At 40.5% G+C, this 13,996-nt stretch overlaps 1 protein-coding gene across 1 annotated transcript in view; it reads right to left on the minus strand.

Moving 5' to 3' along the window:
• jam3b (junctional adhesion molecule 3b) overlaps positions 1-13,674 on the minus strand; it is a 43,430-nt gene extending 29,756 nt beyond the window's left edge. Inside the window, exon 1 of the mRNA XM_010893993.3 lies at positions 13,575-13,674. Coding sequence (XP_010892295.1) covers positions 13,575-13,659 — 85 coding nt within the window. The 5' untranslated portion in view covers positions 13,660-13,674. The remainder of the gene's footprint in view (positions 1-13,574) is intronic.
• Between the last annotated feature and the right edge of the window lie 322 nt (positions 13,675-13,996).

The following is a 13,996-nucleotide window of genomic DNA, read 5'->3' on the forward strand; positions in this document are numbered from 1 at the left end:
GAGTTTAGGAATTCTCTGAGCTAGATGTGACACATTCACATTCAGCTGTTCCACATCTACCAATTTACCATAATGTTTTACTTGTAAAATGTGATGTGCAACTGGGTGAAACGTCCGCTTTTATAGTGACTGTTTGCTACTTGAATTCTCTCTTTCTCCGGCATGCTGCTTTCCACACCCAGCCCTTTCTCATTGCATAAAGCTGCTGTCCCCAGAAAAGTCTCTGGTTTAGCCCTGAGAAAGCAAAAGTGACGTGTGACACCACAGCCGATGGGTGTCGTGAGTCGTCCATCAGACAGTGAGATGTGTGTTACTTTGGCCTATGGACACATCTCATCTGTCTGTTTCTTTCAGCACCACTGACCGAAACACAATCTTGAATTTTCTCCTAGAATTGTGACTAAACCTAGTATTACAACTAATGCTAATTGTAATCTAGCTGGCTAGAGAGCTAAATACACTAATTACACATAGCACAGCCTGAAGTTGATACAGTGCTAGTGAAGTCCTCAGCATACAAAGGTATTTAAGTTAAAAAAAAACGGCTAAACGTTCTGACAGGATCCCCTGGCAAACAGTTTGACTGTGCTAAGCGAAAGCTGACTAATCGATTAGGTTTAGCCTAGAGACAGTGGAGTGCTCAGGTAGGGATGTAGGGTTTGACCATAGTCTGGAGGTAGGAAGGGCCAATTGCTTGTTTCAGCTCAGTAGGCAAGTACCATGGTCTTGTAATGGATGCAAGCTTCAACTGGAAGCCACTGCTGTGCCTAGAGCAGCAGAGTGACATGGAAGATCCTTGGATGGTTGATCCCAAGTTGGGCTGCAGCGGTTTGGTGACACAAGCCAAGAAGGAGTATTAATCGTGATGGAATAAGTGCCTTATGTTTGTATTTTATAGTCTCAGAAGATTGTAATACAAAATAACACCAACATGCATTATGCCTGTGTATTATATCCACAAAGGACTCCACCAACATTGAGGAATATAAATTAGCAGTCACTGGCTTCATTATGTAAAATTGCGGATGACAGTGTTCCCATGAAGGCAACTACCGTTTATCCTAACCAAAGACACAGGATGAATACAGAAACCCAGATCCTGTAGAAAGTCTGTACTGCAGAATTCAATGCGGCATAACATATCCTAATGATTCTGTGAAACACAATGCACACAAGATGAATTAAACACAACATTGTGACTTTCATTAAAGATGCAAAAGTAAATACAGCATGTGGCAAGGGGTATGCCATCATAGATCACAAAGGCAAATCCAGCTGCATGTTGCCAACCAAACTCTCCCTCCTTATCAAGGTTCGGCAATTGGATGGTGGACTGATGTCAAACTGAGATTTCTGCCAGATACATGTGTGTTGCCACCTCTCTTAGATATAGGGAATTAATAATATTAATAAATTGAACTTATATTGTGCTTTTCAGGGACCCAAAGATGCTTTAAAACCGGTACAAAACAAACAACAGCCAAGGAGAGCGATACACAGACAAATGTAAAGAAAAGGACTCAGACATGACACTGGACAAAGGGGAAAGGGCTGGGGCTAGGGGAAGGGAACATGCAGGGGCTAGGGGAAGGGAACATGCAGGGGCTAGGGGAAGGGAACGGGCAGGGGCTAGGGGAAGGGAACATGCAGGGGCTAGGGGAAGGGAACGGGCAGGGGCTAAGGGAACGGGCTGGGGCTAGCGGAAGGGAACATGCAGGGGCTAGGAGAAGGGAACGGGCAGGTGCTAAGGGAAGGGAACGGGCAGGGGCTAGGGGAAGGGAACGGGCAGGGGCTAAGGGAACGGGCTGGGGCTAGCGGAAGGGAACATGCAGGGGCTAGGAGAAGGGAACGGGCAGGTGCTAAGGGAAGGGAACGGGCAGGTGCTTGGGGAAGGCTTGTTTGAACAGATTAGGCTTGAGGCGGTGGATGAAGATGGTAACAGAGTCACGGATTGATTGTGGAAGAGCTTTGGAGCAGCTCTTGAAAAAGCCCTGTCTCCAAAGCTCCATAGATTGGACCGGGGGATGATGAGGTACGGTGGTAGGGTGGAGCAAGATCTGGGAGGTAGGTGGAGCAAGCTGATGGAGGGCTTTATAGCTGAGCAGAAAATTTTTATAATCAATGCACTGAAGGACAGGGAGCCAGTGAAGTTCCCGGAGGATAGGGGTGATGTGCTGCCAGGACTTGGTTTGGGGGAGAAGTCTGGCTGCTGAGTTTTGAACCATTTGTAGCTTATGGACTGATGAGTTGATGCCAGAAAGAAGACAGTTGCAGTACTCTAGGAGGGAGGAGATGAATGCATGTATTAAGGTTTCCTTTAGCTTGGCAACATTGCAGAGGTGACAGAATTATGATTTGACTGTCTGTTTTATGTGTTGTTCAAAGCTGAGGGAGGAGTCCAGGAGGATGCCTAGGTTGCATGCATGGGGAGAAGGAGAGACAACGGTGTCATCAATGGTGAAGGAGAAGGTGCCAGTTTTGGTGAGCGTGGATTTAGTTCCTATGAATAGTAGTAGTTTTATCACTGTTGAGCTTGAGGAGGTTTTGTGCATCCATGTTTTTATTGTTGACAGGCAGGATTCAATGTGGGCCAGAGGTGGGTTGGTGAGATATTTGGTGCTAAGGTAAATCTGAGTGTCGTTGGTACAGCGGTGGAAGTCAAGTTTGAAGTGACGGAGGATGTGATCAAGGGGGAGGATGTAGATGATGAAGAGCAAGGAGCCAAAAACAGAGCCCTGGGGGACACCCTGTGTAACAGCAGCTGAATCTGAATTATGGCCATTGAGGGAGACGTAGTGGGTACGTTGGTGGGGTATGGGTGTAGCCAGCAGATTACTGTAGTTGTGCCATTTGCATAGCAATGATAGACGCCATAAAAGGATATGACCGAGCTGGCTGACTTCATGTAAAGGCAAAACAGGAAAGCGCCAAGAACCAAGCTTTGAGGGACACCAGCAGTTAGAGCACCCCATAGGCTCTACTACTAAAACTGACTGGAGCAATCTTCGCAGATGGGAGCCATTACCCTCCCTCTCAAAGTCTGAGGCTGCGGCCTCATTTACTGTCCAGTTGCAGTGATGACAAACAATGCCGAAGCTTTGAGTCACAGTGAAAATGACTCAAATTGTTTCGCTTTTGCTCTTCACCAATGTCTAGCATGCTGACAAATATCTCAGGCACTTTCCCAGGTTATGCACTCAAACACACATAGTAGTGGTGTTGAGTACATGCTGTAATCCGGGGTTTCTTCTGTGTTCTCAGGTTCAACTCATGGCAATACCTAGAAACTTGGGTCATCCACGTCCCAGTGATACATTGTGACAGGATTAGGAAATGCCATTAAAAAAGTTGCCGCTCATTAAGTATGTATGCATGCTTGGCCCAACACTTTTCTCAGGATTTTTCCCACCTACCTGATTAAGTTTTAATGGATGTGCTAAAGACTAGGTCAGCTGAAAGCCACTGTGAAACAATGTTCTTATGATTGGCTATATTTATTTCTACATATATTTACCTGCTATCGACTAATGACATTTGGTCATTACTAAAAAGCAAAAAAGCAATACTTGAAAACATAACATTTTCTTAATTTAAACCAGCAAAAACATTGGGTTAAGTAATTGAGTGATTAACACTTCATTTCATTTCTAGTTATATGCCAATTAAATAGTTCTCACTGAGAACTGTCCTATATGGAAAAGACTAAATTTAAATGTTTTTTACTAATGAAACCTAGGTGGCATTTGAAATGGAACAGTTTGGAGTTTCTGGAGAGATTCTTAGACCAAAAGGTGAAAACATCAGTTCACTGGACTGAATGTAAACATTTACTAAGATCTCCAAGCTGTGCTGTTAAGGTACTGAATCAAGCATATTTAAATTTTTTGGGAACATAAGCCTGCATTTCCACAATGCCACAATTTCTTTAGTTTACACAATCCCGAAAACATCCATTATAAGTCATAACGTGTGTCAGGTTGGTATAATTTGAAAGAGTATTCCATTTCCAACATGAATAGCTAAGTAATAAAATAGGATTTTAACAGTGTAAGGCTTTCAAAACACCCCCTCAAAGAAATATAAATTTTGGTGTGCCTAGAATGGAGTCCTGAGTGCATTCTCATACATGTTCTGTCGGATTGAGAAGTCTTGTAGTGCATAGTGCTCAAATTAAATTAGCTGTCAGCTGAATCCCATACAGGACTGTAAAGCAGAGACCCTAAACTCTGATGTTTTATTGTTCATTTTGTTCTTCCAACTTCCAAAGATGCATATAAGTGACCAAATCTGCAATTTTTAACCCATATGCAGGTACAAGTGTAAAGGGTTAATATTGAAGATCGAAAGGTCACAGGATGTTCGCAAAATGGAGCAAGTAGTAGAAAACAGAGAATGAAACTGATTTGAATTTCTATGGGCAATTGTTACAAAAATTAAGATTAGTGTTTAATAATACTAAAGCTTTTTGACTGCAAAGGTTCACTGATCATGTTATTCTAAGCACTGTACATTTTGTATCTTACTTTATATTTCCTTAATGCACAATTTATAGGCAGTTGATTTAATGGCCGAAAACAAGAGGTTGCTGAAAAGCAGGGTGCTCCAGTCACTTCAGGAGTTTCACAAATGCTTCACAATGTATTAAATGATAATGAAATGTTAATAATATAGGTTACACAATAATTATCTTATGTTACAACCTGGCTTGCTGTTTTTAATAGCCTTTGAGTCAGTGAGTCATGGTGTTAAAATGATCACAGAAATATACAAAATTCAACAACTTTTACATCACATTATAGTCTTGGGAGTAAATGTTTGAACAATCTATCGCAATTCACAAAGGTCTGTTTAGCTCTTCATGACACAAAGTATAGAGACCTACTTGCATTTGGCAAATTAAAACTGACAAAATTCAGGAAAATTCATCAGGCATTTGTTGTGTAGGCCTACTTTATCTTTCTTTGAAAAAAGTATCACAATTGCAATTTCTTTCCATGGGGTTTAGCCCAGTAGAGTTCAATGAGTGTTCAATTGCCTGTGAGCGCTGTAGGGAATCAGAAGGCACACATTCCCGATAGTATCACAGATACATAGTTGCTAATAGTCCAAACCGTTCCAAGACAACGGTTTGAGCAATTATGTCAGACCATAATTCATGGGAAGCAACAAATTATGCATACCAAAATGGCTTTAGAAACTGCTTCAGAGTCAACCAGGCTGTTTTCTGATTGGCCAGGTCTAACTCCACCGTCAGTGGACACCGGTCTACCCAGACCCACATGTGACTACGCAGCTGGGTTACAATCTCCTAACACGATCTGACCAGGCAGCTAAATGGGGACACACAGAGCTGTTTAAAATGTGTCAGACCTTGTATACACGAACATGCCTGTGCTTGGCTGGTGACAGTGTTCCTGTAGAAGGCACGGGCCATTGGCTAGTGCAAGGATGTGTTCTTTGAACGGAGGCAGTTGTGTGCAGAAATCCACTCTGCCATTATAGAACCAATAGGAATGGTCCCAAAATAATCTGATGTCTACTCTAAACACATGCTACTATTAGGCCAATTCCACACAAAAAGAAGGATCACATCAAACCGCCGTGCTTCTTTAGTGGCCAAGAAGCTCCTTTAATGTTTGTTTAGATCAACATAGGCCAGATGACTCATTAGTCGGGTAAGTGTGTACCCTTTATGCTCATTACCGTTTTAGGAATGAAATCAAAGCAGAAGAAAAAAAAATGTGTGAGGTTAAATGTCTCTACTAATATCTATATTGTAATTACATCCATGTAAATTTAGTTCATGCCAATCAGATTTGCTATTATTAAGTTGTCCAACTGCAGAAGACACCTATACAATAAAATATTCATACTCAGAGATGGTTTTGTGGACAAAGATGAAGCCTAGGTAGGACAAAAAAAAAGAATGTCAACTTTTCACAGGTACTTCTTTCAATATTGTAATTATTTGTTTTTACTTGAGACTAGTGTATAAATCATGCTTAACAGTGCGTTAGTAGGCTACACATCCATTATTACAATGGATGGGCAGTTTCTAGTTGTCAGGAATTTGAATCTCTCTCCTTGCGTCCCCCATCCCCATCTCCCTTCAAAAACCCAAATGAACAAGCAGGCCAGCGGTTCCTTCCCTTAACTGTGACCCTCTTCTCCAACTAGTCCCGAGATGCTGTGTGTATGCGAATCAACCTGTCAACACCTAGCTAATGGCATGGTAAGTTATCATATAATGCTTTTGCTAGTGTAGGCCAAGAATTAATGTAGTCGCCGATCACGTTTCTATCAAAATATATTCTAATAGTGGAATTAATAAACAACTTCCATGCTTTATATAAATTACAGATCTTCCCTGATTCATGTTTGTAGATAAACATCTCCAGATACCTCACAGCCTACCTTATGGATTTGCCTATTATTCAAGTAGCCTACTTTATGCATTTGGTTGAGTTTTGGATTAATTTAATAAAGAAATAAGTATTTGGTTGTAGCCAACTATCCATCCATCAGAAGAGATCTGTTTACAGACCCCACCTACATTTACATTTTAGTCAGTTTACACCCTTTTCCAGAGCTACTTATAGTAGTGGGTGCATACATTCCCCTGTGGGATCAGAAACCACAACCTCTGGCATTTGCAAGCGCTATTCTCTACAAACTGAGCTACACCTGAACCCATTCTAACTACTATACATTCAGTGTTGGATCCAATGCCTGCCCACCCAGCAGCTCTCCAGGTAAGAGGGGCAGATAGAAGTTTAGTAGAATAAAGTTGTACCTATTATACATAGTACCCAGATCAATAGCACAATGGTAAGAGATATTAGAATTATAGGATAACAGACTAGCAACCTTCCAATTAGATTTCCATGGGTTTTCAGTTATTGTGGTAAGTTGTGGGGAAAATGTAAAGAGCTGTGATAGCCTGGTCTTTAACTGTTTAACAGCTACATATAACATTTAACCCACTTTAGTGACATCTGCTCAATTATTTATTTAAAACAGAAAAGATAGCTCAGGGCTATCTGACTTTCAGTGTACTTCCATGGCACAGCTTGTCTAAAGAGAGGCTTTCCTGGAAGATACAGTTGTGCTCAAAAGTTTCCATACCTTTGGAGAATTGTTAAAATATGTAACATTTTTAAAGAAAACATGAGTGAGCAGGCAAAACACATTTATTTTATTTCTTATGGGATTCATATTAAACTGTAGGTTATGACAGAATGGCACAATCATAAAACAAAACAAGGTAACAAAATTTTTTTTTTTACTGACCCCTGTTCAAAAGTCTGCATACCCTTATTTCTTAATACTGTGTATGCCCCCTTTAGCATCAATGACAGCATGCAGTCTTTTCCAATACAGTAGTTGTCTGACGCCCTGAATTCTTGCAGGTGGTATGGCTGCCCATTCATCTTGGCAAAATGCCTCCAGGTCATGCAAAATATTTGGTCGTCTTGCATGAACCGCACGTTTGAGATCTCCCCAGAGTGGCTCAACAATGTTAAGGTCAGGAGACTGATGGTCACTCCAGAACCTTCACCTTTTTCTGCTGTAACCCCTGGAGGGTCAACTTGGCCTTGTGCTTAAGGTCATTGCCGTGCTGGAAAGTCCAAGAGCATCCCATACGCAGCTTTCTTGCAGAAGAATGCAAATTGTCTGCCAGTATTTTCTGATTACATGCAGCATTCATCTTGCCCTCAAGATTCCTTGTGGCTTTAGACCTCACCACCCCAAAACATCAGTGAGCCACCATGCTTCACAGTGGGGATGGTATTGTGTTACTATAGGCCTTGTTGACCTCTCTCCAAACATAGTGCTTATGGTCGTGACCATAAAGCCCTGTTTGGGTCTCGTCACTCCAAATTACAGTGTGCCAGAAGCTGTGAGGTGTGTTAAGGTGTTGTCAGGCATATTGTAACCAGGCTTTTTTGTGGCGTTGGTGCTATAAAGACTTCTTTCAGGCAGCTTGACAATGCAGTCGTATTGTGCTCCTTGAAACAACCACACCGTCTTTTTCCAGAGCAGCCTGTATTCCTTCCGAGGTTACCAGTGGGTTTTTCTTTGTATCCTGATCAATTCTTCAGGCAGTTTTGGCTGAAGTCTTTCTTGATCTAACTGACCTTGGCTTGGTATTAAGAGATTTTCCACTTCTTAATAAGTGATTGAACAGGACTGGTATTTGCAAGGCTTCGGATATCTTTTTATATCCTTTTCCATCTTTATAAAGTTCCATTACCTAGTTACGCAGGTCAGTTCTTTTCTGCTCCCCATGGCTCAATATCTAGCATGCTCAGTGCATCCACGAGAGCTGACAAACTCATTAACTATTTATACACAGGCACCAATTGCAATGTAAAAAGCCACAGGTGTGGGAATTTCACCTTTAAATGCCATTTTAACCTGTGTGTCACATTGTGTGTCTGGGACAAGGCCAAACATTCAAGGTAATGTAAACTTTTGATCAGGGCCATTTGTGTGATTTCTGTTATCATTATGATTTAAAAAGGAGCCAAACAACTATGTGATAATAAATGGCTTCATATGATCCTTCATACTATCCTTAAATTTATAAAACATTGTGCATGATCAGTCATATTTTCACATTCCACTGGTAATATAAATATATTTAATACTTGCTAATACTTGTAAATGTTCTGCCCTCCTCTATTTGCACTTCTGGTTAGATGCTAACTGCATTTCATTGTACTATGCTTGCACGGTTCAATGACAATAAAGTTGAATCTAATCTAATATTCAATTGGAAACTGTTTACTATGGTTCTACCTATCAACTGCCCAAAATGAGCCTCTGGACAAAATGGGTGGTTGAGGACCATGCTGTTATAGCATCAGGGAAGCTAAATCCACTACTAGGATACCAGAACAGAGCTTTGACTGGGTTGAGGGGGACATGAATGCCATCCTTTGATGGACCAAAAAATTTATCATTTGAAAATGGCATGGAAGTCTGCAGTGGACTACATTTCCTGAGGTTGAGAAGATTGTAGGAATGATTTAGCATGAATTGAGATGGAGTGCCTCTGTGATGATGAATAATTTGTAGAATGTGTCATTGGATTTAAAGCAACTGGACTGAATCCCTCAGATGGAAACATGAGAAGTCAGTGAACTTACTAACTTCACCCTTACTCAACGCAATACTCCTTAACAAAAAGTTCCTTGGATGGCCACCAACATTCACAGGAATCACACATCCCCCTCCAAAGGACCTAGGACACTCATTGCTCTGGCATATCGACCTCTTTCGCAAGGCCCTACATCAGGAGAACGCCTTGGCATGGATTAGTTATGGTCAACAAAATGATTGGGGTGTCTTTTTTAATCACAAGACTGGTGTCATCTGCCCTTTGAAAAAGACACTTAGGAACTCAACTGGTTGCTGTGAAGGACTCATTATCACTCATGGGGTCTATCGCAAGGAGAGTGTTTTGACAGTCAGTTTGGCTGTTCGTGATAAACGTGTTTTGGGAACTGAGAGTTAGGGCTGCAACTTACAACATCCATAAACGTCTGTAATTAAAAATAGATTGTGAGTGCTGTTTAACCATTCCCAAAGTTGTTTTCAATAGAGCAATGTAGAAGATGAGAAAAATCCCTTACAAAATGTTTATAGAACACATGCATTTAATGCTGATTCTACAAGAGTACAAGCTAAGAGATAGTGGTGGTGATTATATCCAATTAATACATTTACAGTTAATGTACATATTTAGAGAATTACAGTCCTAGTAAATTGTGAACATTATTGGAGAAAAGATTTATGTAAGGATATTTTGACCATGCATTATATGTCAGGAATATGCAAGACTCATGTAGAATCATATATAGTTGCTTGAATACAAGCCCAATGATTTGGAATGAACAGTGTTCAAACACCTGAGGCTGTCATATGATTCTGGCATCTAGCTATTTATAGAGAGTAATTGCTTTTGTGGCAGTATTATAAACAGAGGATGAAGCCAAAGAGGTTGTCTGGCAATGACTCCCAGCATGTACCCTAACCATCATTTGAGAGTTTAATACTTCTTCTGTGCTTTTTCATTAATGAATATGTCGTTTTTTTGACAGCATCGCAATTTGTGATTGGTGGAGTTTCCTCCTGATCTATTATTGTGCTGGTTTTGTCGGAATCCAGACACTGAATACAGGGAGGAAAACCACTCCTGTGCTTCCTCGCCTTTGGATCATGTGACCACAGATAAATATCGCCATACAGGAAATCTCCCAAACACTACACTCAGACAGACGACCGAGGACGGTTTCAAAGATTATGCAGCAGACACAGAGTAAACATCGCATTATAATGACTTGGCAAAACAAACAATGGATTTTGCCTGATAGTGACAAGGGACATAACTCCCAGACGTATTATGCCATATCTTACAAACAAAGTATAAGAAAGATAAATAATTGTTGATCTCAGTCATTTTAAGAAATTACATTAAAGCCCACAAATAGGCTTACTACAAAAACAAAACATTTTGATGGGGTGTCTATCTTTAAAAAAAAATTCAATACCTCATCCACATAGTAATCTAATTGACATTTAAAGCATGCACTTTTGTCCTTCCTGGAACGTAAGCATGTTAATTTCCAACTTTCCCCTCAGCATCTGCCACCAAGGAGATAATAAAATTAAAAATGCAGGATAAAGGAGACTTTTAGGAGCATAGTTCATGTGGATCTAATGAAAGGCCATAATATTCAAATCCAGTTTCCACTCTTCTTCCCTTAAAGATACAGTCCAACATCCCACCTAAAATGGAAGGTATAAACAATTATTTGGTTAATTGCAAAGGTTCCAGACTGTCTCTTTAAAACAATGATCATGCTTTCGGTCTTAGTAGCTAAGTAGCTCAACATCCTTGTACATGTTTTAAGCCTAAGTTTTCCACTGGGGTTCCTTTTATTCCTTTGAGGGAGTTTGAGGGACACCACCATGTTCTCTCTTGCTCTACTGTAAATGTAAGCTAGGGCTGCAAGTGTAAATGCGGGCAATTGGCTACCACAGACAGTGGGAGTACCATTCTTGTAAAACTGCTGTTGGTTGGGAAATGCTCTCTAAACAAACTAGTGCTGAGTGGGCAACCACCGCTCTCTTTGCAGTGCTGTTTGATTTTTTTCCATCCGTTTACTCTCTCTCCATTGAAATGTCAAAACGTATGCAAATTGCCCGGGGGGGGGGGGGGTCCTACATCCTGCCATTCAGAGAGTGTTTCAAACATTTGCTCACAAGTTGTGGCTCCCAAGCTCTGGGAGGTAAGGGAAGGATGTGACAACAAGTACCTTCTGGAGGAAGCACTATCAGCACTTTCCCTAGGGCTCAAAACTTCTGCCTTCACCCCTGGCAGTGCCACACTTCTCAGACATGAAATGTGTGGAACACACCTGTCGTCTGGCTCAACTTTAAATTACAGGCTTCTCAATTAGCAAAGAAGGAAGTCAGTTTATCCTTCACTGTTTGTGTGTTTGTGAGATCCAGGTTATGTGGACATGTGGGGATCAAATGCACCCAAAAAGATGATAAAAGGTACAATGTATTCATTTTTTATAATTCCCCACTACGAGGAATTGGACAAGAAGCGATTAAATTTGCCCAGGTGCTTGTTAGACTATTAAGGAAATGTCTCAATGTTTTTCTGACTCAGTACAGTTCCACTTTGAGCATTGTCCAGCTCCCAAATTATCTTGGCACTTCCAAGTATTGGCAGAAACATGCCATTCCTGAGTGTCAGCTTGGTCTCTAAGGTCTATGTTTGAAAAATCCCTAATAGCTACATCTCGCATTCAACTATTCAAAACAGTTGTGCAACATGTGCAATAAAAAATGAAGCCTGTGATTAATTAGCCCAAAACTAACAAATGTGAATAACAAAATAAGTAAAATCAATATTATATTAAAGCAATAAAATCCAGTTATATAGTAACAGGTGTTTACATGTACAAAACTCAAATGTCTAAAATGTTTTATTATGTTCATTTCAGCACTGTACTTGAGTTGTATACCTGCTCTAATTAGTCCTACGTAGCCTTCTGGCATAATTGGATACACTTCAAACACTGTAAATCAGATTCTCAGTAGGCCTCTGCAACGAAAAAGGCACCAAAACATCTTTGCAAGCAGCCTTTTCGCAATCCCTAATTAAATCCACAGAGACTTAAGCCAATCCACACACTTGGATGATCAGAGGAGCTGAAGGCACACTCTGAGGTCTGGTCTTCCTTTGTTCTGTGTCTGTCTTCATGAAGGGTTCAATACTGGCTTAAAGCACTTCTGAAAATAACAGTTAAGCCAAGCCTTAAAGCAAATCCACAACCAGTCCATCACATGTTGAGCTCTTCTAGAACCTGCTATTATCTAGTCTAGGCATGTATAAGACTATGCAAATAGCATTAACTTTTATTGAAATATTTTGTTAATAAACGTCTCACTACAATACAATACTTGTTCAGTTCTATTCTGTTTGATTTAGCACATTAAAATAGATTAATCACTGAAATGTCAACATAATGATTAATAGTTATTTCCTGGAAAGATCTGTGCATGCATGAGTTGTCCAAACGCGATGAAGCGCTTCCCGGGGACAGGCTACATCGCATCAAACACTTCTAGAAAGGTAGTCAAATCAAAACATTAAATAACTGTTAAAAATGTGTCCAGACGAAGAAATGTTGGAGAGATGAAACAAATAATTTGTTTTGATGAGGTTAACAAAAAGTTACAATAATTGTTTAGAACCGATGCAGTTCTCTACACAAGCGCGCTGCCTGATGCTTTTAGATAGGCTCCTCCCGTGGACCGTCAGTCTGTATTGCACAATGGAAAAACCCGTGATCTCGGCTGAATCACTGAATACTGACAGCTTTAACGTATAGGCAAATTACACCCAATTCAAACACATTACTTTTAAAAACATATGTAAATATATATAATATAGACATATTTCCTTAAAGACAATAACACATTTTGAGATGTATTTGCATAGTACAAAACTTTTCAAAGTAACGGTAAAAGGGGTACTCCGCTATTTCATTTGATACATCAACACAATTAACGAGTAGATTGTCTCTTGCTATTTCAAGATGTAAAGTAGCAATTTAAAATGAGCTGTTAATAACTGCTTGCGGGGCATTTTGTTAGGCGTTTCTATATTTGAAGAGTTACAGAACCTAGACATATTTCCAAATGCCAGAAAGATAACTGTAAAAGCTCTCGATTGATCAAACATTCCAACACGGCGCGTATAAAATGTATTAATTATCTTCTTCGACAACCTACTTCAGAATTTAATGTATCAAAATTTAAATCGGAGCATCACCAACACAGCAAGATAGCTGGCTGGCTGTAGCTAGCTTGTTGAGTTTAGTTGGGTAAGAGACAACAGCCGTATCCTAACCCAGATCCACCATTGTAGCTCGCGAAAAACAAGATAATAAAGTAGCTCAATTCGAAAAACACAATGTCATGTCCAGAATGTATCTGAGCAATGAATAAAAGGTACGAAAATTCAAAGCAGTCCTCATGCATTTACTTACAGTGAGTTGAGAGGAGGACCAGAATGCAAGCCAGACGTGTTAACGCCATCTTGGAGTCGATGCACTGTTCAGTTCGACCGTACATGCGCAAAGTATAAAGCTTTTCAGTGGCTAGAGTAAGGGCTGGCTAGGGAGAGAGACAGCAGGAATTAATCTATTGTATCGGGTTTCCATGGGTACCGAAAGCATCGCTCACCCAGTCAAGAATGCACGGTTCACAATCTGGAAGGGCCAGGCGTTTTACAGCCCTGGACCCGGCAGCTTGAAGCTGATTAGGCTTTAAAGTCTACAGATTCTTATAGCAGACGTGAATCTGCGCTGTCTAATTAAGATCGGCTACATAAGACGAAGGATAATTGTTTTGAATTTGATAATATGGGTAGTTGCCGGGCCTATGTCACAGAAATTCCATTCTATTAAAA

Source organism: Esox lucius, chromosome 7 (genome assembly GCF_011004845.1).
Source record: "Esox lucius isolate fEsoLuc1 chromosome 7, fEsoLuc1.pri, whole genome shotgun sequence".
Taxonomy (NCBI): Eukaryota; Metazoa; Chordata; class Actinopteri; order Esociformes; family Esocidae; genus Esox; species Esox lucius.